General features: G+C 43.4%; 1 protein-coding gene across 4 annotated transcripts in view; it reads right to left on the bottom strand.

Annotated features, from left to right (window-relative positions):
* The window catches only part of ELP2 (elongator acetyltransferase complex subunit 2), a 162,750-nt gene that overhangs the window by 27,564 nt on the left and 108,018 nt on the right, over window positions 1-27,168 (bottom strand). For 3 of the 4 annotated variants that reach the window (XM_073587856.1, XM_073587857.1, XM_073587858.1), the window contains one exon: window positions 11,666-11,854. The exons of the other annotated variant lie outside the window; for it this stretch is intronic. In XM_073587856.1, the coding sequence (XP_073443957.1) occupies window positions 11,666-11,854 (189 nt within the window). The remainder of the gene's footprint in view (window positions 1-11,665; window positions 11,855-27,168) is intronic. 4 annotated transcript variants of the gene reach the window in all.

Here is a 27,168-nt window from a genome sequence, read left to right as displayed (position 1 = left end):
TCGCTTTCCCCAGTCTTGCACACTCGGTGCCTTGAGGTGATCCTCGACTCTGCCCTCTCTTTCAAACCACATATCTAAGCCCTTGCCTCCTCCTGCCGCCTCAAACTCAAAAATATTTCCCAGATCCGCACATTCCTCAACCATGGAACTGCAAAAACACTAGTGCACGCTCTTATCTCCCGCCTTCACTACTGCAACCTCCAACTCTCTGGCCTCCCCTCTAGAAACTCTGTCACCACTCCAGTCCACCCTACACTCTGCTGCCCAACTAATCCAAAAATAAACAGAGGAAAAGAATTCAAACTCACAATATACAGTCATGGCCAAAAGTATTGACACCCCTGCAATTCTGTCAGATAATACTCAGTTTCTTCCTGAAAATGATTGCAAACACAAATTCTTTGGTATTATTATCTTCATTTAATTTGTCTTAAATGAAAAAACACAAAAAGAATTGTCCTAAAGCCAAATTGGATATAATTCCACACCAAACATAAAAAAGAGGGTGGACAAAAGTATTGGCACTGTTCGAAAAATCATGTGATGCTTCTCTAATTTGTGTAATTAACAGTACCTATAACTTACCTGTGGCACCTAACAGGTGTTGGCAATAACTAAATCACACTTGCAGCCAGTTGACATGGATTAAAGTTGACTCAACCTCTGTCCTGTGTCCTTGTGTGTACCACATTGAGCATGGAGAAAAGAAAGAAGACCAAAGAACTGTCTGAGGACTTGAGAAACCAAATTGTGAGGAAGCATGAGCAATATCAAGGCTACAAGTCCATCTCCAAAGACCTGAATGTTCCTGTGTCTACCGTGCGCAGTGTCATCAAGAAGTTTAAAGCCCATGGCACTGTGGCTAACCTCTCTAGATGTGGCCGGAAAAGAAAAATTGACAAGAGATTTCAATGCAAGATTGTGCGGATGTTGGATAAAGAACCTCCACTAACATCCAAACAAGTTCAAGCTGCCCTGCAGTCCGAGGGTACAACGGTGTCAACCCGTACTATCCGTCGGCATCTGAATGAAAAGGGACTGTATGGTAGGAGACCCAGGAAGACTCCACTTCTTACCCCGAGACATAAAAAAGCCAAGCTGGAGTTTGCCAAAACTTACCTGAAAAAGCCTAAAACATTTTGGAAGAATGTTCTCTGGTCAGATGAGACAAAAGTAGAGCTTTTAGGGCAAAAGCATCAACATAGAGTTTACAGGAGAAAAAAGAGGCATTCAAAGAAAAGTACACGGTCCCTACAGTCAAACATGGCGGAGGTTCCCTGACGTTTTGGGGTTGCTTTGCTGCCTCTGGCACTGGACTGCTTGACCGTGTGCTTGGCATTATGAAGTCAGAAGACTACCAACAAATTTTGCAGCATAATATAGGGCCCAGTGTGAGAAAGCTGGGTCTACCTCAGAGGTCATGGGTCTTCCAGCAGGACAATAACCCAAAACACACTTCAAAAAGCACTAGAAAATGGTTTGAGAGAAAGCACTGGAGACTTCTAAGGTGGCCAGCAATGAGTCCAGACCTGAATCCCATAGAACTCCTGTGGAGAGATCTAAAAATGGCAGTTTGGAGAAGGCACCCTTCAAATATCAGGGACCTGGAGTAGTTTGCCAAAGAAGAATGGTCTAAAATTCCAGCAGAGCATTGTAAGAAACTCATTGATGGTTACCGGAAGCGGTTGGTCGCAGTTATTTTGGCTAAAGGTTGTGCAACCAAGTATTAGGCTGAGGGTGCCAATACTTTTGTCCGGCCCATTTTTGGAGTTTTGTGTGAAATGACCAATGTTTTGCTTTTTGCTTCATTCTCTTTTGTGTTTTTTCATTTAAGACAAATTAAATGAAGATAATAATACCAAAAAATTTGTGTTTGCAATCATTTTCAGGAAGAAACTGAATATTATCTGACAGAATTGCAGGGGTGTCAATACTTTTGGCCATGACTGTATTTATATATAATATTTTATAAACATGTGTGTGATAATATATGTTAACTCAAAAATGTGGTTGAACCAATCCCTCTAACAAAGGATGGCAGACCATCCGGTATATGTAAAAGAAAAGTGACTCAAAGATGGATGGAAATAAGATCCCACAGGGTAAAAAGATGTAAAAATTAATATAACATATAAAAAATATAAAAAAATATAAAATAATTGGTAACACACTATTTAAGTATAAAAATGCCTTTATTAAAATATTGGCACAACAATTAAGTGCATAAAAAATGTATATACCGGGTGAGTCATAAAGGACGGACGTTTTTAAACTAATCATAAAATCGTTAAATATTTATTAAATATAAATGTATTCACAGATTTGGTTACGTATACTAATAGCATTTGACAAATTCAAGTGTGGAAAACAACATCTGCCATGTGGTGGCCATTATCAGTGATGCATTTCCAAAGGCGTTCTTGGAAGTTGGCATCAACACGTTCCAACACAACTCTGTCGATTTGGGCAACTTCCACTCGAATAGCTTCCTTCAGTTCTTGTAATGATCGAGGCTTAAGCTTGTATACATGTGATTTGAGGTGACCCCATAAGTAATAATCGCACATGGACAGGTCTGGGGACCTAGGAGGCCAATTAATATCGCCAAACCTGGAAATGATGCGACCAGGGAAGAGAGGGCGAAGAACGTTCATTGTTGCTCCGGCTGTGTGGGCCGTTGCCCCATCTTGTTGAAACCACACACTAGAGATGGGGATATGTTGCCGTCGTAACTCAGGAACAAAGAAGTTATTTATCATGGCGATATAACGTTGTGAGTTCACGGTAACAGTATTGCCATTATCGCCTTCGAAAAAGTACGGACCGATCACGCCATATTTGCCCATAGCGCACCACACCGTTACCTTAGGGCTGTGCAGCGGTCGTTCATGTAATTCTTTCGGATTTTCATAGGCCCAATAACGGCAGTTCTGCTGATTAACCACGCCATTGACATGGAAATGAGCTTCATCACTCATGAATAAAATAAGGTTGTCGTTTTGCTCAATAATTGCTTCCATCTCATGTGCGAACTTCAGTCGTGCTGCGTAATCCCCGCGCTCCAACTGTTGCACAATGGCCAATTTATAGGGGTGGAAATGCAGGTCTAAATGCAAAATACGCCTTACTGTACGATTACTGAGGGCAAGTTCTAAAGAATGTTTCCGAGCAGATCGACTCGGACTACGCAGCATGGCTTGCCTGACGCGTTCCACATTTTCAGGGGTACGTGCCGTTCGTGGAGCCCCCGTGGTCGTTTGTTCATTAGTGTACCTCGTGTACGGAGTGCTTCAACCCAACGTAGGATAGTGTTACGAGCGGGAACAGCTTGATTTCTGTGAATATTGAAATGACGCCGAAACTCACGCTGAATGGCTGTGATACACTCATTATTCTTGACAAAACTGTCGTACGCAAAAACGCGATGTTCTATCGTCCACGGCACCATAGCTTAAACTGAAACTAAAATAAAAACAATGCTTTCACCTCACAAACATAACCCCGCCTCCCGCACATCTCTACCTCCACCTGGTGGTGAGTTATAGCCACTTCAAATACATCCGTCCTTTATGACTCACCCGGTATAATAAAATATACAACCACATTAGCAATATATGTATGGAAAATGGAAAAACCAATCCATAACAAAAGGCTTGATAAATAAACCAGGTAATAAATAAAGCGACACAAAAGGTCCACCTGTCTCCCCGCTATTCTCCAGCCTCCCCCCTATGCCAGGCCCTTCACTGGCTTCCTATTGCCCAGAGGCTCCAGTTCAAAACCCTAACCATGACATACAAAGCCATCCACAACCTGTCTCCTCCATACATCTGTGACATGGTCTCCCGGTACCTACCCACACGCAACCTTCGATCCTCTCAAGATCTCCTTTACTCCCCCCTTATCAATAAAATGCATAAAATTATATATATATATATATATATATATATATATATATATATATATATATATATATATTTGCCTTAAATTGGCTGTCATCCACTTCCGTCTGGATGCCCCGAATCCTACAATCCACTACGCCAACCGCCATTTTGGAACACTCAAGTGATGCCGCTCAGGTCCAGAATGCAGCTGTGATCACGAACGCCGCTGCGATCCCGACCTTCGCTGGGAACCCAGCTGCCGCTGCGATCCCGACCGCCGCTTGGATCCCAGCGGCCGCTCGGATCCAGGCTGCCACTGCGATCACAAGGCTGTGAAAGGGGTGTAACGAAGGGATATAACGAGAGGGGTGTAATGAAGGGGGTATAATGAGAGGGTGTAATGAAGGGGTGTAATGAGAGGGGAGTAATGAGAGGGAAGCTGCCTGCCGCCGGACACCCGCCAGGACCCACCGCCTGACTACGGATCCCGCCGCTGCTTTCCCACCCATCTCCGTGCAGTCACAGCCGGCAGGAAAGACCGCGGCTTGAGGCCTGTGCTGGAGATTGGATGCGGTCACCCTCTGGTGGCGCCGCACACCATCTCCAGCACAGGCCGCAAAACACCATCTTTCCTGCCGGTTGTGACTGCACGGAAGTGGGCTGCCACCCCCAGCACCACAAAGCTGCCCCCATCGTGACGTTACTGCCCTCCCGATGCTATAGCATCGGGCACACATGTAGTAATAATAATAACATGGAGTAGGAAAAACCTGGTGCCAGAGTCCCTTTAGGCCAAGATAACTTCTCTATTTCTTTTTTTTCTATCTGTTACTTCAATGTTGTATTTTGTTATTCTAAAGGCACATTAGGACGATGGACATCCGTTCGTCAATCATGTTTATAACATGGATAAAAAACAGCTGTCAAGACAGATTCAAAACTTGGTGAAGAAGTTCCATATAATACTACTGACATGGGAAAACACAAATGGAGTCATTACAGTGCACAATGTACCATCAACACCGAAAACTCATTAGAAGTAACATTACAGTGTAGATTTATTTTTCATCACGTATTAGTTTTTGGGACCAATATAGGATCAAATGTAAAAGAAATGAGATAAATTCAATCAAAGTATGAAAATGAAATAAAAAAAAAAACATTGATTGACAGAATATAATCAAAAAAAGCTTTGCTGTAACCACATCTTACTTCTAAAAATGAGCAATGTCATGTGTCAAGACCCCACTCATTCAAAAATACAGTAGATTTTTAGCTAGAAATATGTTTTCAGCAAATCTTCTGAAGAAAGGAAACCCCTGAGGTGCTTCCTCAAAGGTCACTTCACTAGTGCTTCCCTCCCATGACTACATATGAAATTACTGGTATTGAAAAGTAACTTCACTTCTCAGAGAGACAGGAGGGTATGGGAGTATAAATTTATGATGACCTTTGACACTCTCAGTGCTGGAATGAATGTGTCGCATGGATTTAGGTCTTTTTACATCAGTTAAGGAATTTGCTCCCAAGACCTTGTGGGGGCATCACAACACATTAGGAGACCCCAATCAGAGGACAATAAAACATCCAGATTTCTTATCTATGAACTAGTCCAATATTTATGTTTCTCCCTATCCCATAATGTGCAAATTGCCTCTTCAGACTGAAAGAGGACTTTTACTCTACAGCGCCACCTATTGGTGGTAGCGATCCTACAAGTCACAATCAACCCTTTAACGAGTCTTGTAATATGACTTAGGATAAAATCCCATAATGATAATTCTGCTTCACGTCACTTGTCTTATCTATTGCATTTTTTCTGTGCTGTGTGGTGCATATATATGTGATTCTTCAGATGTTGTATTAGTCAATGCCTGATGAAGAGACCTGAGTAGTCTCGAAAGCTTGCAATGTGTTACCATCTTTTCAGTTAGCCATTAAAAGGTATCAACAACTGAGGACTCTCAATTCTGAATATTTTTCTATCTACTGGCTAACACGGTACAAAGATATACATCTTTCCTACATCAAACCACTAAATTATTCTGGATGGAATATATATATATATATATATATATATATATATATATATATATATATATATATATATATATATATATATACACACACTCACTGGCCACTTTATTAGGTACACCTGTCCAACTGTGTGTTAAGACTTAATTTCTAATCTGCCAATCACATGGCGGCAACTCAGTGCATTTAGGCATGTAGACATGGTCAAGACAATCTCCTGCAGTTCAAACCGAGCATCAGTATGGGGAAGAAAGGTGATTTGAGTGCCTTTGAACGTGGCATGATTGTTGGTGCCAGAAGGGCTGGTCTGAGTATTTCAGAAACTGCTGATCTACTGGGATTTTCACGCACACCAATCTCTAGGGTTTACAGAGAATGGTCCGAAAAAGAAAAAAAATCCAGTGAGCGGCAGTTCTGTGGGCGGAAATGCCTTGTTGATGCCAGAGGTCAGAGGAGAATGGGCAGACTGGTTCGAGCTGATAGAAAGGCAACAGTGACTCAAATTGCCACCCGTTACAACCAAGGTAGGCAGAAGAGCATCTCTGAACGCACAGTGCGTCGAACTTTGAGGCAGATGGGCTACAGCAGCAGAAGACCACACTGGGTACCACTCCTCTCAGCTAAGAACAGGAAACTGAGGCTACAATTTGCACAAGCTCATCGAAATTGGACAGTAGAAGATTGGAAAAACGTTGCCTGGTCTGATGAGTCTCGATTTCTGCTGCGACATTCGGATGGTAGGGTCAGAATTTGGCGTAAACAACATGAAAGCATGGATCCATCCAGCCTTGTTTCAACGGTTCAGGCTGGTGGTGGTGGTGTCATGGTGTGGGGAATTTTTTCTTGGCACTCTTTGGGCCCCTTGGTACCAATTGAGCATCGTTGCAACGCCACAGCCTACCTGAGTATTGTTGCTGACCATGTCCATCCCTTTATGACCACAATGTACCCAACATCTGATGGCTACTTTCAGCAGGATAATGCGCCATGTCATAAAGCTCGAATCATCTCAGATTGGTTTCTTGAACATGACAATGAGTTCACTGTACTCAAATGGCCTCCTCAGTCACCAGATCTCAATCCAATAGAGCATCTTTGGGATGTGGTGGAACGGGAGATTCGCATCAGGGATGTGCAGCCGACAAATCTGCGCCAACTGTGTGATGCCATCATGTCAATATGGTCCAAAATCTCTGAGGAATGCTTCCAGCACCTTGTTGAATCCCTGCCACGAAGAATTGAGGCAGTTCTGAAGGCAAAAGGGGGTCCAACCCGTTACTAGCATGGTGTACCTAATAAAGTGGCCAGTGAGTGTATATCTCAATGTGTGTGTGTGTTTGTGTGTGTGTATGTATGTCCGAGATTGGCATCCGCGCCGTCGCAGCTACAAGCCACAAAATTTTGCACAGTCACACGTCTCGACCCCGAGAGCGTCATAGGCTATGTTGTGAGGCAAAATTTTAACCCTGCGCATTCCAATTCACCAAACAATTTTGCCCCTATCTACATAATGGGAAAAAAGTGAAAAGGAAAAGTGTTGGAGGCAAATTGTCAGCTGCCAGATGTGAACAAGGGGGACTTAAAGAATGAGAGCGATGGCGCCAAAGAGTATATACCGTACAGTTGCTAAGGTGGGGCCCTGACATGGGATACTCACCACACACGGGGATGTGAACACACCCACAAAATGTGCCACACACTACCACGTGCTTCAACACATATACCACCTCAGCACACATTTCACCACACATATACCAACCTCGCCACATAAAAGTCACCACTCAAAACTCGTCACGCTGTCCCAGAGCTGTTTAAAAGATGAGAAATGATCTGTGATTGGTTGCTATGAGCAACAGTTTTCTTTGTAGACAGTTGTGGTAACTGAGGCCTTCTGTAAAGCTGGAAATAACACAATTTATTACCGTGCCAACACAGACCACCCTCTGACACAGACTGCAGGGGGAGCCCAGTATCACACACGATAGGATTAGATACACGGCTCAGCAGTCAGTACCACACACGAGAGGATTAAACACATGGCTCAGCAGTCAGTATCACACAGGATAGGATTAGATACACAGCTCAGCAGTCAGTATCACACAGGATAGGATTAGATACACAGCTCAGCAGTCAGTATCACACAGGATAGGAATAGATACACGGCTCAGCACACAGTATCACACAGAATAGTATTAGATACAAGGCTCAGCAGTCAGTATCACACAGGATAGGATTAGATGCACGGTTTTTATGTGCAATATAATCATTATAATTTGTTATAACTAACCACAGTTGGTTACTATGCCCAGGCAACGCCGGGCTCTTCAGCTAGTATATAATATATAAAGCTAAATGTGTGTATGTTTGTATGTGTGTATGTCCGGGATTGGCATCATACATCGACAGTATAAGATGTCTTCCTCAGGTATATTGTGATATGTTCCAAAATTGTGGATAGCTTTATAAAGGAGTAGCATTATGCTAAATAAGGTGTGGACCACTGAAATGAGTTCCTAACACACCCACTATAGAACGGATTTACCTTTACAAACAGACAGACAGACTTAGATGATTATATAGTAGATGCTAAACGCCAAAGTCATCTGCTTATCTGATTGGGTGACACCTTACAAGTATTGTATATCCCTTAGAATGCTAATAGGGCAGCTTAGGTATTTATGCACTTTATTTCTTTGGGCATACCTTTGTATATCATAGTCCTTTTTGGTCATACCTCCTGTGTGCTTCATTGTTACTTGGTCCCTACTATTTGGTACTCTGTTTTACTGTGTTGTAATCTGTAGTTTTTCATGATATTTAATAAAATTTGAATTTATATCTATTACTAGCTGAAGAGCCCGGCGCTGCCCGGGCATAGTAACTAACTGTGGTTAGTTATAACAAATTATAATAATCCTCCATCCCATAGTCCCGTGCCCATATACCCATCACACATCCACGATCCCATAGGCCCGTGCCCATATACCCATCATACATATCCTCCATCCCATAGTCGAGTGCCCATATACCCATCCTCCATCCAATAGTCCCATGCCCATATACCCATCATACATATTCTCCATCCCATAGTCCCATGCCCATATACCCATCATACATATACTACATCCCATAGTCGAGTGCCCATATACCCATCATACATCCTCCATCCCATAGTCGAGTGCCCATATACCCATCACACATCCTCCATCCCATAGTCCCGTGCCCATATACCCGTCATACATAGCCTCCATCCCATAGTCCCGTGCTCATATACTCGTCATACATATCCTCCATCCCATAGTCCCGTGCCCATATACTCGTCATACATATTCTCCATCCCATAGTCCCATGCCCATATACCCATCATACATATCCTCCATCCCATAGTCGAATGCCCATATACCCATCATACATCCTCCATCCCATAGTCGAGTGCCCATATACCCATCACACATCCTCCATCCCATAGTCTCGTGCCCATATACCCGTCATACATAGCCTCCATCCCATAGTCCCGTGCCCATATACTCGTCATACATATCCTCCATCCCACAGTCCCGTGCCCATATACCCATCATACATATCCTCCATCCCATAGTCCCGTGCCCATATACCCATCACACATCCTCCATACCATAGTCCCGTGCCCATATACCCATCATGCATATTCTCCATCCCATAGTCCCGTGCCCATATACCCATCATACATATTCGCCATCCCATAGTCGAGTGCCCATATACCCATCACACATCCTCCATCCCATAGTCCCGTGCCCATATACATATCCGCCATCCCATAGTCCCGTGCCCATATACCAGTCATATATATCCTCCATCCCATAGTCCAGTGCCCATATACCCATCACACATCCTCCATCCCATAGTCAACCATTATGACATCATAATGAGCGGCGGCGGGGCTTGCAACCTATGATGACATCAGCGTCGCCATGGCAACCATTGTGACATCATAATGAGGGGCGGGGCTTGATACGCACACACTGCTTCCCCAGTATGCAAATAGGGGCATTATGACATCATAATGAGGGGCGGGGCTTGACATGCACACACTTTTTCCCCTGCATGTAGATAGGGGCAAAATTGTTTGGTGAATTGGAACACGCGGGGTTAAAATTTCTCCTCACAACATAGCCTAGGACGCTCTCGGGGTCCAGACGTGTGACTGTGCCAAATGTTGTGGCTGTAGCTGCGACGGTGCGGATGCCAATCCCAGACATACACACATACACACACACATACATACACACTTTGTATGTATGTCCGGGATTGGCATCCGCACCGTCGCAGCTACAGCCACAAAATTTGGCACAGTCACACGTCTGGACCCCGAGAGTGTCCTAGGCTATGTTGTGAGGTGAAATTTTAACCCTGCGCGTTCCAATTCACCAAACAATTTTGCCCCTATCTACATAATGGGGAAAAAGTGTGTGTGTATCAAGCCCCGCCCCTCATTATGATGTCATAATGGTTGCCATGGCGACGCTGATGTCATCCTAGGTTGCAAGCCCCGCCGCTCATTATGATGTCATAATGGTTGACTATGGGATGGTGGATGTGTGATGGGTATATGGGCACTGGACTATGGGATGGAGGAGATGTATGACGGGTATATGGGCACAGGACTATGGGATGGCGGATATGTATGATGGGTATATGGGCACGGGACTATGGGATGGAGGATATGTATGATGGGTATATGGGCACTGGACTATGGGATGGAGGATATGTATGACACGTATATGGGCACGGGACTATGGGATGGCGGATAAGTATGATGGGTACATGGGCACGGAACCATGGGATGGAGGATATGTATGATGGGTATATGGGCATGGGACTATGAGATGAAGGATGTGTGATTGGTATATGGGCACTCGACTATGGGATGGCGAATATGTATGATGGGTATATGGGCATGGGACTATGGGATGGAGGATGTGTGATGGGTATATGGGCATGGGACTATGGGATGGAGGATGTGTGATGGGTATATGGGCACTCGACTATGGGATGGAGGATATGTATGATGGGTATATGGGCACGGGCCTATGGGATCGTGGATATGTATGTATGATGGGTATATGGGCACGGAACCATGGGATGGAGGATATGTATGATGGGTATATGGGCATGGGACTATGAGATGAAGGATGTGTGATTGGTATATGGGCACTCGACTATGGGATGGCGAATATGTATGATGGGTATATGGGCATGGGACTATGGGATGGAGGATATGTATGATGGGTATATGGGCATGGGACTATGTGATGAAGGATGTGTGATGAGTATATGGGCCCTCGACTATGGGATGGTGAATATGTATGATGGGTATAAGGGCATGGGAATATGGGATGGAGAATATGTATGATGGGTATATGGGTATGGGACTATGGGATGGAGGATGTGTGATGGGTATATGGGCACTCGACTATGGGATGGAGGATAGGTATGTTGGGTATATGGGCACGGGACTATGGGATGGAGGATAATTATAATTTGTTATAACTATCCACAGTTAGTTACTATGCCCGGGCAGCGCCGGGCTCTTCAGCTAGTTTTTTATAAATTTGATCTTAGTCCTTCATTTGCTCTTTTTGGTAGCTGTATTCGTGTGAAGGGATTCATAGTTATCTGGGGGATCTTTTTCTGTGTCAGTTAGAAATCACGCACAACGGGACATTTTAGGGTTAAATAGATTTCTAGTAAATGGAAATGATACTTGCGTTTAAAAGAATTTTTTCCATTGACACATCAGAAATACGACTAAAGTTATCTATGAAGTTCCTTGTTGCAGAGAACACTCTAAGAACTTTCTCATCTGCTCCGGATACAAACTGAAATCTTCTGATCATTGCAATACACTGCATGTCATAGCCATGGATCTGAGGCCTTGCGATTTCATGCCAAGTCACCTATGTAAAAAAAAAAAAAAAAAAAAAAAAGCGGATCACATTTATATGTAATGGAAACAGAACTGCACACTTCTTCCAAAATTGAGTCTTTTTTTTTTTTTTTACTATGGGACTAAAAACTAACAGGCAGGTAGTTGCTAATGGAGGCTGAATCCCCAGCAGGAGCAGTCTGTGACAACTCTGTGCCAGCAGAGATCGGTGCCGGGCACAATAGGCAAGTAGTTAAGAACTATCGTAGCCAAAAAAAAAAAATAGTCCTGGATAAACCCTTTAAAGCAGACCTGTCAACTGTCTTGTCTACATTAGTAGACTATAGTCAACATTTGTATCTCATCATGAAATCTCCTGGACATTTATGAATAAATTAAGGTGGCTTCTCCTCCCCCCGACTCAGCTAGCCGGGGCACATCCACATACACACATTGGGAAGAGACCACTTCATCAAGCTGAGTCAGACTCCGCATTTGATGGAAACAAAACCCAAGATAAAAATATAAGCAAATACCCTGCAGTAAATAAACAGCAACAGTGCATCAAAATAATATAGGGTGCTTGGTTAACATAAATTTGATTTAAAAAATGCAAAAGCTATCCCACCACATCATGGTGATCCTATACAGGACGGGAACATCCTCTAATATTACAACCTTATAATTTGTCAAGTGATGTGCCTGTCGATAAGGGCAAAGAAGGACTGAAACCTGGCTAGTGAACACGCAGCTATGGGGAACTACATAAATTTCATGTCCAGCTCAAAAAAAGGCAGGCCACACCTTTATATTTACTGAATACAAACAGAAAACCTAAAGGGATGAACTGGAATTTAAGTTGGTTCGCATACAGCATGTAAGCGCATGTTCACACTGGCCACTAAAAATACAAAAAACAAAGAAAAAAACATGAACATGATAAGCAAATAACCTGCAGTGATTTAAAAAAATGCAAAAGCTATCCCACCACATCATGGTGACCCATGATGTGGTGGGATAGCTTTTGCATTTTTTAAGTCAAATTTATGTTAACCAAGCATGCTATATTCTTTTCATGCACTATTGCTGTTTATTTATTCACTGCAGGTTATTTGCTTATCATGTTCATGTTTTTTTCTTTGTTTTTTGTATTTTTAGTGGCCAGTGCGAACATGCGCTTACATGCTGTATGCGAACCAACTTCCAACCAACTATACCAACTATACAGGACGGGCACATCCTCTAATATTACAACCTTATAATTTGTCAAGTGTCCATGTGTTTCGCTTACCAGTTGCATGCACACCAACTAACATTCCAGTTCATCTCTTCAGGTTTTCTCTTTGGCTGTTTGCACTCAGGTGTGGCCTGCCTTTTTTTTTGAATTGGACATTATATTCATATAGTTCCCCGAGGATGCGTGTTCACTAGCCGTGTTTCAGTCCTTATCAACACGCACGTCACTTGACAAATAGTAAGGTTTTAATATTAGAGGTTAGGACCGTCCTAATAGGGTCACCATGATGTGGTGGGATGGCTTTTGCATTTTTTAAATCAAAATTATGTTAACCAAGCACACTATATTACTTTCATGCACTATTGCTGTTCATTTACTGCAGGGTATTTCTTTAATATGTTTCTGTCTGTTTAATGGCCAGTTGGAACATGTGCTTACACGCTGCATGCACACCAACTTACAATCCAGTTCATCGCTTTAAGTTTTTCAGAATTTGATGGAACATGTTTACACAACTGGTGTACTCAGTTAACTTATTCATGATTCCAATTTTCAACTAGGTTTTCTCTGAAAAATCACAGCGTTTCACATTAAAACAGATATTTGTATTAATAGAGTTAGTCTCTGGTCCTTGCTAACTGTGGGTGACATGAATCACCTGACACGTTCCCTTTAAGGATCCAGTTATAGGACACCCACATAAATTTTCAGACTTGCTTGAACAGTAAGTCTGCACATCTTTGATTTTTTTTCCCCTAACAGATTAATAGAAATAAAAAAAAAAAAAAAAAAAAAAAAAAATCAGAAAAAAAGCTGCACTGCAACAAAGGTTTTATTCAAGTAGTAATACATCCAAGATGGTAATGAAGGTGTCAAGCTCTACTCCACTTGCCCCACAATAAATCCAAACATGTGGAAACTACAACACCCCAGCCAATATAGGAAATTAAAAATGGTCTCCTTTATTCATCAAATACAGTTAAACAGCGACATTTCAACTACAGACGAGTCTTCCTCAAACTTGAGAAAAACCGATATAGAAATTAAACATTGCTGCTTTTAAAACTGCATTGGATGAATATTAGCTTCAATATTTGCATGGGGGAATGTGGTTCCCCATCTTTAGATTTATTGTGGAGCAAGTGGACTGGAGCTTGACACCTTGAGCACTGTTCTAGAAGAAAAACATTAGGAAAATATATGTGGCAGGTCCCACCACATGTATAATTGAGGTGGTTGGCTGTACAGGGAGCCATATGGAGGCACCTTACTGTGCTTTCACCAGTGAGAACTTCACCAATGAGAGCTTCTGATTTTAAGAGGACTTACAGGACAATCTGCCAGCTGCAGAAAAAAATGACCTGTCAAAAGGGAAGGTGTCACCAGGTTTTTGCACCTAATCTGAGAGCAACATAAGGTAGAGACAGAGACCTTGACTCCAGCATTGTGCCACTTACTGGGTTGCTTGATTTGAAGAGGACACTTTTTTTAAATCAGCAGGACTAGCAAATCTGCTGCCATGTAGCTTTCCACAATCATGGGCTCTGTAGAATCCCACCCCAGTAATGATTGCCAGTTTTCTGCCTATGCACAGTGCACTCAGAAAACTGCCAAATAGTGGTGGGGGAATGGTTATTCAGAGGTCAGCAGACAGAACTGGTAGATCTGCAACAGATAAAACAGTGATTTTATCAAAAACAACAGCTCGGTAAATGATACATTGATGGAACCAGATTCTCTGCCCCTACATTATTCTGCTCTCAGGTAGCAAAAACCTGGTGACAGATTTTCTACAAACATGTTCCAGCTACCTGGCCACAATAAAAAAAAAAAAAGTATCTGACACTGCAGATGCATTTAGAAAACCACGTCACGTCATTACACCGCATTTGTTTAAGACTTGCTCCTCATGCTGTATTGTTGCCTAGCAACAAAGCCGGCCGTTTCACCGACCTGAATAGAACGGCTTTCTCAGGCAGAAAACAGTTATTCAGCAAATTGTAAATAAAAAATGGCACTATGCATTAGGGTAAGGTGGACCCAAAGAAACGAGTCATGCAGAAAACACTTCGATTATTGCCACACATTTGCCTAATGTATTTAATGGTAGTCCCTTAGCACACACAATGTCAGACTTTATTGCAGAGCATTCTCAGTGACCAGCACACACAATCTTTACTCTAATGCACTCGGCAGCACATATGTCGTACAGAACAGATCTATGTTAGGTCCTTGTTCCTCCTCGACGCGCCCCGCATTTTAGGAGAATGAATGGAGGGGCAGTGAAGCATTAAAGGGACAACACAAGACGGGGTGACAATATTATACGGGAGTTTAGATTACACAATAAACGCCATCAAACATTAAACTACCAAGAAAAAAACTCATAAAACATAATTCATCTTTATTAAATAGCAATAAAAACATACAAAGGCATATCATAAAGGGGATTGTTTTTCCAGAGACAGAAGTGGTCAATCATATATACATACAAAATAAATGCATTAGTTATACAACTATTGGGATAAGAGGATAGGTATTTCAACCAAACAATTCAAAAATCTATGTAAATCATGCGAGAATATAGACAAAACAGGCACGTGTTGGATACGGTGGCTCCATCTGGTGGTTATGTGCAAAAGTGCAAAAATGAGGTAAGTTAAAGGTTCCTATCAGGTTTATATATATGTATATATACAAAATGATAAAAGATTAACTTTATTTTAAGACTAGTAAATATAGGTAATCTACATATATAAAACTGAATTTATGTATGTGTGTATCACCAACGAAACACGAAGCATCTCTCATTTCACCAGAGCTGTTCAAAAGAACCTGAGCTGTGATTAGTTGCTATGAGCAACAGGTTTCCTTGCAACCAATCACTAAGCATCTCTCATGTCACCAGAGCTGGTTAAAAGAAGCTGAGCTGTGATTGGTTGCTATGAGCAAGTTTTCCCACTTGACAACACCTCAGCAGACACTGACATGGTGGGAGAAATCTAGCATCCCCGGGAACATAAGCTCCCAGCCATTGTCTGCCCCCCAGAAAGGAGCAGCGAGCACATGATAGAAAATGAATCCCAGCTCCCGTGCCTATAAACCCATCACACATCCTCCATACCAAACCGTCAAATTGCGAAAAAACGGATCCGTTGTAGATTTGCAAAAAACTGATGCAACAAATCCGGTTTTTGGACGGATCCGTCGCAACAGCCGGTGTATGAAATTTAAAGGAACAGAACGCTGGAAAAGGGGAGAGAGAGACCCCAGGGTCTCTTAAAGGGATTATTGGTATGGAAGATAGGGCAAATCCCTCAGCGCTCTGATTCTGACCCCACTGGCATGCAAGTAAGGGCAACTCCACTCAGTGCTCTGGTTCTGACCCAAGGCCCCTCTTAAAGGGATCCCCGGTATGGAAGTTGGGGCAAATCCACTCTGCGCTTTGGTACTGACCCCAGGAATCTCTTAAAGGGATCCCCGGTATGGAAGTTAGGACCGTTCCACTCAGCGCTCTGGTTCTGACCCCAGACTGACGGGATGATGTGGGATATTAGGGGTAGTAGTCCGGTGGCTCTGGCTGACGGTATGATGTTAGCTATTAGAGGCAGTAGTCCGGTGGTTCTGGCGGACGGGATGATGTGGGATATTATGGGTAATAGTCTGACGGCTGTGACGGGATGATGTGGGATATTAGTGGCAATTGTCCGGTGGCTCTGGCTGACGGGATGATGCAGGATATTAGAGGTAGTAGTCCGGCGGCTGTGGCGGGATGATGTGGGATATTAGAGGTAGTAGTCCGGTGGCACTGGCTGACGGGACGATGTGGGATATTAGGGGTAGTAGTCCGGTAGCTCTGGCTGACGAGACGATGTGGGATATTATAGTGAATGTGAATTTGTGGAGTGGGCGGGGCTCTACACTCAGATATATATATATATATATTATATATATATATATATATATATATATATATATATATATATATATATATATATATATATATATATATATAATCATTATAATTTATTATGACTAACTGTAGTTAGTTACTATGCCTGGGCAGCGCCAGGCTCTTCATCTAGTTAATAATCTAATTATAAGCATTATATTCAACCCAGAAGGACAAAAATGTGATGCACTGGTCAAAGAATAACCCATATAGTGAGGACACAGAGAAAAAAAAGGGGGTATAATCACAGCAAACAGTGCATCAGACTCATGGGGTAGAAAAATAAAAGATATATGTATATAAAGTGCTAGCAAGCGCTATTATAGCATATCCCATGAGTCTGGTGCAACTCGTTTGATTTGTGAAAATAAACATCCTAATTTGAAAGTATGAAATCAATGTCCTAAAACAACATGCCAAAAGTATAGGCATTGAAGTATGAAATTTACCACTTTTCCAGCTTACGCACGTTTCGCAATGTCAGCTTCTTCAAAGAGGGTTAAATTAAAAGGAACCTATTACCAGGTTTGTCCCATATGCGCTAAGGCCACCACCTTTCAGCCCTGATATACAGCATTCTATATATATGGGGTGGGGTGGTCCGGTCCGAGGGGCATTGCTGGTCTTAGTTCGGTGCCTTCCTTCTTCTTGCAATGCTGTCATATTTCTGAGCTTTGTGTGGATGACACATCTTATGTCATCCACAGTGTCCCCGGCATCGCACTCCTGCTCAGGCATGCCTCTTTGCTCTGTCAAGGGCAGCACAAAGTACTGCAGTGAGCCCCGCCTGCGCACTGCTGTACTTTACTCTACCCTGGTCAGAGCAGAGAAGCATGCCTGCGCAGGAGTGCGATTTTGGGGACACTGTGTGGATGACATAAGATGTGTCATCAACACGAAGCACAGAAGAAGGACGGCATCAAAAAAGAAAAGAGGCATCAGACTAAGACCAGTGACGCCCATTGGACTGGACCGCCTTGGGGGCATACATCATGTCAGTACCCCTCCCTTAAACCATTTAATACTGGGCAAGTTACCATTTTTTGTGTGTTCATTTTTCATCCCCCTCTTGGGCCAGGCATGGTACATGTGTGAGCTCGCCTTGCCTCAGAGCCGCCACCAGGTTCCGGCCATTGTCACACACAACCATGCCTGGCTGTATTTTCAGCGGTGTCAGCCACACATCTGCCTGCTCTTTCAGAGCTGTCCACAACTCTTCAGCATTGTGTAGTTTGTCACCTAAGCATATTAGCTTTAGTACAGCCTGTTGACGCTTGGCTGAGGCAGTGATTCTAGGTTGTGACTGATGTAGTCAATTCGGAGATGGAGGCTGAAGAGGAGGTGCAGGAGCTGTAGACTGTGGGGGAAACCCTGATTGATGTAGGGCCCAAAATTCTCGGCGTTGGGAGAACGTGTTCCAGCGCAAGGTCCCTCTGGGTCCCGGCTTCCACTATGTTAACCCAATGTGCCGTCAGCGGCATTTAGTGTCCCTGCCCACAAGCACTTGTCCACATGTCCGTGGTTAGGTGGACTTCCCTAGTAACAGCATTGTTCAGGGCACGGGTAATTTTGTGGGACACGTGCTTGTGTAATGCTGGGACAGCACACCGGGAGAAACTGTGGAGGTTGGGGACCGAGTACTTTGGAACAGCCGCAGCTATCACGCTGCAGACAGCTTCCATCTCCACGAGCTTAAAAAGGCAACATTTTGAGTGCAAGGAGACGAGAAATGTCTGAATTTAGTACTGTAGCCTGTGGGGCATTGGCTGCGTATTTTTGCTTGCGTTCCAATGACTTGGGTATGGACAACTAAAAGCTGTGCTGGGACAAGGACGTGCTTGTTGATCGTGGTAGTTGAGTGTGTGCAACGACAGGTGCAGGGCAGGAGGCATCTTCACGTGCAACGTGGACAGGGGATTGGCTTGCACGCACAACAGTGGAAGCAGTGTTTTCACCCACAGACACTGTTCCTGGAGCCTGGTGTTCGGCCCACAAAGTCGGGTACTTTGCTGCCATGTGCCTGATCATGCTGGTGGTGATCAGGCTGTTAGTTTTGCTACCCTTGCTGATGCAGGCATGGCAGGTGGTGCAAATGACCTGTCTGGGGTTATCTGCATAGTCTTTAAAAAACAACCAGACGCGGGAAGATCTAACAGTTGTACTGCCGATTTCTGTTGTGTTGGTGTTACGAGGAACGGTTGCCCGCCTTCAGTCTGCGGACACCGCACTGCTTCTTCCTGCCTGTTGGGGTGCTACGCCTCCCTCCCCCTGTGTGCTGCTGTCCTCGCTCTGCATGTCCTCCTGCCAGGTTAGGTCAGTTACTATATCATCCACCACCTCGGCTTCCACTTCCGCACCCTGGTCCTCCTCTTTCTGGCAATTGTCTCTCATCATCGTCCACCTGTTGTGACACGTTATTACCATCGCCTTCGTGTGAATGTGGCTGTTCAAATATTTGGGAATCGCTACATGCTAGCTCATCTTGCCCTGCTTCAAGGCGAGAGGCTCGAATCTATAAATGGAAAAGTGAACAGCTCTTCGGAGGGTCCAAGTGTGGGATCAGTTGTCTCCGGACACGCTGCATTGCGAGAGAAAGGAGGATCAGGGTGAGGAATATGCAGTTCAGACTCACGGCTACTCAGACTTGACCGTGTGGAAGACAGGGTGCTGGTGGTGGTGGATAAGTGACTGGAAGCATTATCTGCTATCCAAGCAACAACCTTTTGACACTGCTCTGGTTTCAATAGTGTTGTTCTGCAGTCCATATGACTTCTGACAGGAAGGTCATGCGAGAAGATGTTGGTGTTTGTTGTGGCACAATTTTAGCTTGTCCACGGCCTCGGCATGCACTTCCCCATCCCTAGCCACACGCCTTGCCCATTTTAAATGGACCACAATATTTTCCATGTTCACTTCAAATGGCTGAATTGGGAGCAAACTTGTATGTGATCCGTGTGCGGGAAAACCACTCAAATATCAGGAATATAGGTAGAAATGAATTTTTTGCTACAAAAGTGGTGTCAATAACTAGGGTAAGACACAGTAAACACAGTCGAATGGAGGCCTGAAATGTCACAATTTGTAGCCCACAGATAGATGAGGCATCTGACGGAGATACCACACTGTTCAATATGTGTTATTTTTATTTATTTTTTTACCATGCAAAATAGTGTATAAACCTAGGGTAACAGACAGCAAATACAGTGGAATGGAGGCCTGAAATGCCACAATTTATAGCCCACAGATAGATCAGATCTGTCTTACGGAAATACCACACTGTTCAATATGTGGCCTGTATTTTTTTATCCCAAAATAGAGTAACGCAAGATAGTGTATATGCAGTAACTAGGGTAACAGACAGCCAAAACAGTTGATTGGAGGTCTCAAATGCCACAATTTGTAGCCCACAGATAGATGAGGCGTCTGACGGAGATAGCCCACTTTTAAATATCTGGCCTAAATTTTTATTTTGTTTTTTTGCCCAGCCAAATTGTGTCAACAAGTAGGCTGACACAACAAAGAACATTCTATGGAGGCCTGAAAATGACACAATTTTGAGCGCAATGATATGCGATCCGTGTGGCGGACAAAACCCGGTGTAAAATATCTGCCCTGTAGCTAAATATTTTTTTGGTAGCTAAATTTTTTTGTGCGGCAAATTGGTGTCAAGACATTATATAAGATGAGAGGACGAAATCCTGAAGCGAGGGAGCTGCAAACTCGGGGAGGTGAGAGGGCTGAGAGAGGAGCTGAAATTGTTATGGTGACATACAGGACTTGCTCTGTGAAGGTATTACTTGTTAAGTCCTGGGCTTCTCTCCCCTCCCCCCGCTACTCACAGTGTCTGACCTTGCATTGCTCTGAGTTCTGGTGAGATAGACGCTGTGGAGCCTCCCCCCTGCGGGCCCTCGGCTTCTTCTCCCCCTCACCTGCTCCTGCACACAAGCAGGAGAACTCCAGCTGCTGTGAGCCTCGTGGAGTCGGCTTGTTAAAGTGACGGGCGGCCCTTTTCCCCCCTCCGTGCTCCTTCCCCCAGTTAATCCTGAGGAGCGACCTCCTGGGAGCCGGTCCCGGGTTTGAGATAGCCGGCCTGCTTGATTTGAGTTCCCTGGGACCCCCCACTCAGCAATATTAAAGGAGCACCAGGGACTCAAAGGGAATCTGTCACCCCTTTTTTGAGTTATCATATAATGACATCATTCAATTGTGTGTCACATAAGGATTCTCTTAGTACTTTTGCTTCCCCCTGACCCCGCACCTTTCATGCATAAATACCTTTTTTATATCGGTTCAGGTGTATGTAAACTGCCACGGTCCAGTCCGATGGGCGGGGCTTATTCACCTGCCCCCCCCCCTCCCTGTCTTGCTCTACACAAGAAGAAATGCATTCAGTGCATATATGGGTGTGACTGCCCTCTTTCTGAGCTGGGAAAGCCATCCAGTCTGGCCTAAGCTGTTACTAGTGGTTCAGCCGCTCGACCCTTATTCACATTCACGCCACTTGGCAAGTGAAAAGGTTTTAAATACTAGAGTAGGGACTGTCCCACAAGGGTTGCCGTGACGTGGCGGGATGGCTTGTACATTATTCTGATCAAAATTATGTTTACTAAATACCATTATTATTATTACCCTTATGCATTATTTGCAGTATATTTTTTACTTTTAGTTCAGGATATTTGTGTTTTTTGCTTTTTGTTTTCACAAGAAGAAATGCATAGAGCAAGACAGGGAGGGGGGGAGCAGTTGAATAAGCCCCGCCCATCGGACTGGACCGTGGCAGTTTACATACATCTGACCCGATATAAAAAAGGTATTTATGCATGAAAGGTGCGGGGTCAGGGGGAAGCAAAAGTACTAAGAGAATCCTTATGTGACACACAATTGAATAACATTATATGATATCTCAAAAAAGGGTGACAGATTCCCTTTAACATAAATCACAGTGAGGCTGTGTGCCCACATAGCGATTTTTAAGCGTTTTTGCCGCGATTTTCGGCGCGAAAACGTTTAAAAATCGTGTACAGAACGCCCCCCATGCATTCCTATGGCATTCCGCACATGCTGTGCTAATGCTGCGCTTTTTTCCGCGGTGGAATCGCATCGCGGAAAAAATCACAGCATGCTCATTCTTTTGTGCGGAATCGCAAAGAATTGCCACGATTCCGCACCCATAGGAATGCATGAGAACCGCTTACTTCCCGCATGTGGCTATGCCCACCATGCGGGAAGTTAAGCGTCTCATGTGCGGTTGGTACCCACGGTGTGGAGGAGAGGAGACTGTCCTCCAGGCCCTGGGTACCATACCCCTGTAAAAAAAAGAATAAAAAAATCGGGGTATATTTACCTTCCGGCGTCCCGCGCTGCATTCCCGGCCTAAGCGTTCCCAGTAATGCCTTGCGGCACGGTCCAGTGATGACGTGGTCTCGCGAGATCGCTATAGCAACGCGAGACCAACGTCATCACAGGTCTCGCAAGGCATTACTGGGAACGCTGTGGCCCGGGAATGCAGCGCGGGACGCCGGAAGGTAAATATACACCGATTTTTTTATTTTTTTTTAGCATTTTAACATTCTATCTTTTACTATTGATGCCGCATGGGCGGCCTCAATAGTAAAAACCTGGTCACACTCGTCAAACACTATGTTTGACGAGTGTGACCAACCTGTCAATCACTTTCCAAGCGATGTTTCAAATCGCTTGGAAAGTGCTTGAATATCGCACACAAAAATCGCGGCAAAATCGCGATCATAATCGCGGTGAAATCGCGTGGAAAAAAACGCGCGATTTCTGGGAAGGAGTCCGGTTTTTGGTGTGCGTTTTAACACGCACCGTGGGCACATAGCCTGAGAAATATTTCTCAACAGCTGCCTCACATTACAGTGACAGGGGCTCCATCTACTGGCCAACTGGCACTATTACCCTTATTAACTCTTTTTCCTTTTTTGTACCACAATATCTTCAGCTGGCTTGATATGCTGGGCCTCCCACCCCCTCACTCCTAAAATATTAAAGGGATACACAGTTCATAGAGTCTGCAACAGAGCCACACTAGAGACATATTGCATCTTACAAAATCTACCCCATATCCTGCTAAAATCCAACACGGAGGGCATGGACAGCCCTGGTGGACTATAACCATGGTGCCATAGGTCTGTCACCACGGGCACTAATATGCAGTCGATTATTTAAGTAACCGTCATGAGCTAACTTACAGAACGCAGGAGGTCTCAGAGCAATGCGTTCCAAAAAATTCAATTCTTCAGAAATTAATACTCGATCGATTACACAATTGTTGTCTCAACGTCCAAAATCGACAAGCCGCACTATGTCGGCATCACAATCTTTCACATCGAGCTCCAGGAGCCCACCTCAGAGGTCACAGCAGACCGACTCTCCTAGCTACCATTCAGAAAAAGTTCTGGGCTGAATTGTCATCAGCTGTGGACAATTTCACACAAGAAATTCAAGATATTGCCCAAAGAACCAATGACCTGGAGAAAAGAATGGATGACTGCTGATGCCCTTGAATATGATAGAGAACAACTGCAGGAGCAAGATGCTAGAATCAAGTCTCTGGAGCTTAAGTGTGAGGACTTGGAGAATCGATCACGCCGAGGTAACATCAGAATCAAAGGACTACCAGAAAGTTGCACCAATTTAATGGAGGTTGCCTCGAACCTCTTTTGCACTCTCTTGCCTCAAGCAGACTCTAACTCTTTAAAAATAACCAGAATCCACAGAGCTCTGGGAGGTCCCAAACCGGACGCCTCGCCAAGAGATGTTGTACTTAAAATGCACCATGAAGAGGCCAGAGACTTGATCTTATCAGCAGCTCGTAAAATGAATAATTTACCAGATGTTCCGGATACGGTTGTTCCCTGACATCTGCCTGGCGACTCTACTGAGTAGAAAAGCCATGAAAGACAACGATGGCCTTAATCAAAGCAAACATCAAATACAGATGGGGATTTCCGCATGCTCTAATCTTTTCACATTGCATCTCCACCTACTCCACAAAAAATCAAGAGGAAGGTAGAAGGGTGCTGGAAAAAGCAGGCATCATGATCATAGAGTCGGGAACATTACCACAGAGACAAAGGCCTCGCAGAGAATGGATAGAAGCTCGCCGTACCAGGCCCAACAATTTACCACACAATAGGCAGTCTGCTTCCTGAGACTCCTGTCGACGTAAGTCCTGGAACGGACCTAAAATGAGCAATCAAAATACTGAGACATTGTTCTGATAGTATTATTACTTGATGTCTTTCATGACGTGTTACGAATGATATTACTTTTTTTTTTCTCTAATTCTGGAGTGCTGTGCCCCTGGGGTAAGTATGCCACTCCACTTTGGGCTGCTGTTGTTTCTGGCCCTACTAATAATGGGTCGGCACACCTTAGCCCACATAATGGTCAATGGTTGTGAACGTTTCTCCTGTTACCTTATTTCTGTTCACCTTACCACCACACTTTTCCCTACCAGAGTGTTGATGAGATTTAAACATGTAACCAGATTGTTAGTCGACGTGAAACAACCTATTCCAAGTAGTCGATTTAATTAGAAACCCCTTAAACAAACTAAATGTATAGGATGCTGTCACACAATGTAAGGGGGTTCAATTTCCCGATATATAATTCTTTCTGGAACGGTACAAGAAAAAAGAATCTGTCTTGTCAACTGCTATGCCCCTCCAACGTAACAAATGAAAACAATCAAATCTATTGCTAGATCCTTAAATTCCATTTCCTACGACACTATCATATGGGGTAGCGATTTTAATTTAACGGTAAACCCAACCCTTGATAGCTCCAATAATAAGAGGCTTGACATGTCAAAGAAGGAAAAAACTATACTTGAGAATATCCTCCAAGCCCATCATTTAGTTGATACATGGAGAGAATCTCATAGACAAACAAGAGGTTATACCTATTTCTCTAATGTTTACCACTCATATTCCAGGATAGATTGGATTCTTACTAAGTCAGAAAACATACCTTCACTGATGTATTCTAGACATGTCCCCTCTTCATGGCCTGATCATGACAGTGTACTTTGTGTTCAAATTAGAAGTAGCAAATACAAGGTTATATACATGGAGGTTAAATGAATCTTTGTTATCCGACCCCCATACAAGAATAACGATTGAGCAAGAGCTCAAAGCCTTTTTTCTTTCAAACATCACCCCCGATACCTCTATAGGCAATACATGGATGGCCCATAAAAAATATATCACTGGCGTACTCATTAGGATAGCTTCTCAAAAGAAACGAAACCGCCTCCAAGAGCAACTCACCCTTGAAAATGAACTTTATAAATTAGAAATCGCCAATCAATCAAATCCTTCACTATATCTCACTAAACGTATCTACGATTTAAAACTACAATTAAAAACTTTACTAACGACTCGTACTGAAAAAGCAATCAGGTGAACACAAGCAACATTTTTTCGATTTTCTAACAAAATGGACCGAATGCTTGCACTAAAATTAAAACAGAAAGAGAGATTAAATTCCATATTCTCCATAAAAGATGAGCAGTGTCAAATTACTTTCAACCCGAACAGAATTTATGAAATATTTCAAAAATATTATCAAAAACTGTATACAGATAGTACAAATTTCTCTTTACCCAAATTGGATGATTTCCTAACTAATGTACCAATACCGTCCCTAACCACGACTTTCGCTGCTACACTACATTCTCCTATTTCCGAAGAGGAATTAAATTCCACCATAAATCATCTAAAAACTGGGAAAGCTCCAGGTCCCAATGGGCTGACTGCACTATATTATAAAAAATTCTCAAACATCCTGTTCAAGCATATACAAACATACTGTAATAGCATGCTAACAGGTCAAGCCATGCCACCAGAATACTACACAGCACATATCACAGTTATTCCAAAACAAGGGAGGGACCCATTACTTACACAAAACTACAGGCCCATTTCCTTACTGAATTTGGATCTCAAGATCTTCTCCTCTATAATTGCCAATAGGATTAATAAATGTTTGCCTAACCTCATTCACAAAGATCAGGACCAGGTCGGATTCATTCCAACAAGACAAGCCCCGGACAATATCCGCAAGAATCTAAATCTTATTCATAACGCCAATAAACGTAAAACCCCCATGACAGTACTGGCTTTAGATATAGAAAAAGCTTTTGACACCGTTATATGGCCATACATGTTTAATATATTGCATAGTATGGGGATATCGCAACAACTGATTGATTCGCTTAAACTTCTCTACAATAACCCGGTAGCATATTTAAAACTGCCTTCAACCGTTCCTAAACCAATAATCATTAATAGGGGAACTAGGAAAGGTTGCCCCCTATCCCCAGCCCTATTCGCTATGGTAATGGAACTTTTGGCGCAAAAGATACGTTTACACCCTGATATCTCAGGTCAAACTATTGGTAAACAGGAATACAAGGTCAGTCTGTTTGCAGACGACCTCCTTTTAACTCTGACAAACCCCCATGTATCTCTGCCTAATCTTATAAGCACACTTAAACATTTTGAGGAAACTTCAGGTATAAAGGTCAATGTTGATAAATCAGAAATTATGTTCCTGAACACCCCTTCGGATGAACAAGCCTCAATAATAGAGAACTTCCGTTTCCGACACGCGAAGCGATATATCACCTACCTAGGAATAAATCTTACGCCATCCAAATCCACTCTTTAAGCATAACTATACCCCCCTACTTCAAAAACTAACACAATCCCTATCAAAATGGTTCTCTCCGTCTCTCTCGCTCCTGGGAAGAGAGCACTCGATAAAAATGGTCTCATTGCCTCAATCTCTATGTTTATTCCCATCTCTACCCATCCCAATATCTCTATTGACCTTCAAAACGATAAACTCACACATAACAGGTTTTATCTGGAACAATAAAAACCTCGTATCTCCCAGCAAATACTGTTCAGACACAAAAGACAGGGAGGAGTTTCGCTGCCGAACTTCAATCTTTACTATAAGGCGGCCCAGATTGCCCAGCTGGCAGGGGTAAATGCAGAACACCACGCGCCCATCTGGCCACAAATAGAAAACTCCCATATAGCACCATACTCCTTGGAAAGCTTAATTTGGGCTACAGGACCTTTGCCGAAAGATCTAGCTCTGCATTCGCCATATACTTTTCATT

This window comes from Dendrobates tinctorius, unplaced genomic scaffold (genome assembly GCF_039654945.1).
Source record: "Dendrobates tinctorius isolate UK_male_01 unplaced genomic scaffold, ASM3965494v1 ptg000102l, whole genome shotgun sequence".
NCBI classification, from domain to species: Eukaryota; Metazoa; Chordata; class Amphibia; order Anura; family Dendrobatidae; genus Dendrobates; species Dendrobates tinctorius.
The sequence above is the reverse complement of the archived record's forward strand: the minus strand, read 5'-3'. Positions and strand labels throughout refer to the sequence as shown.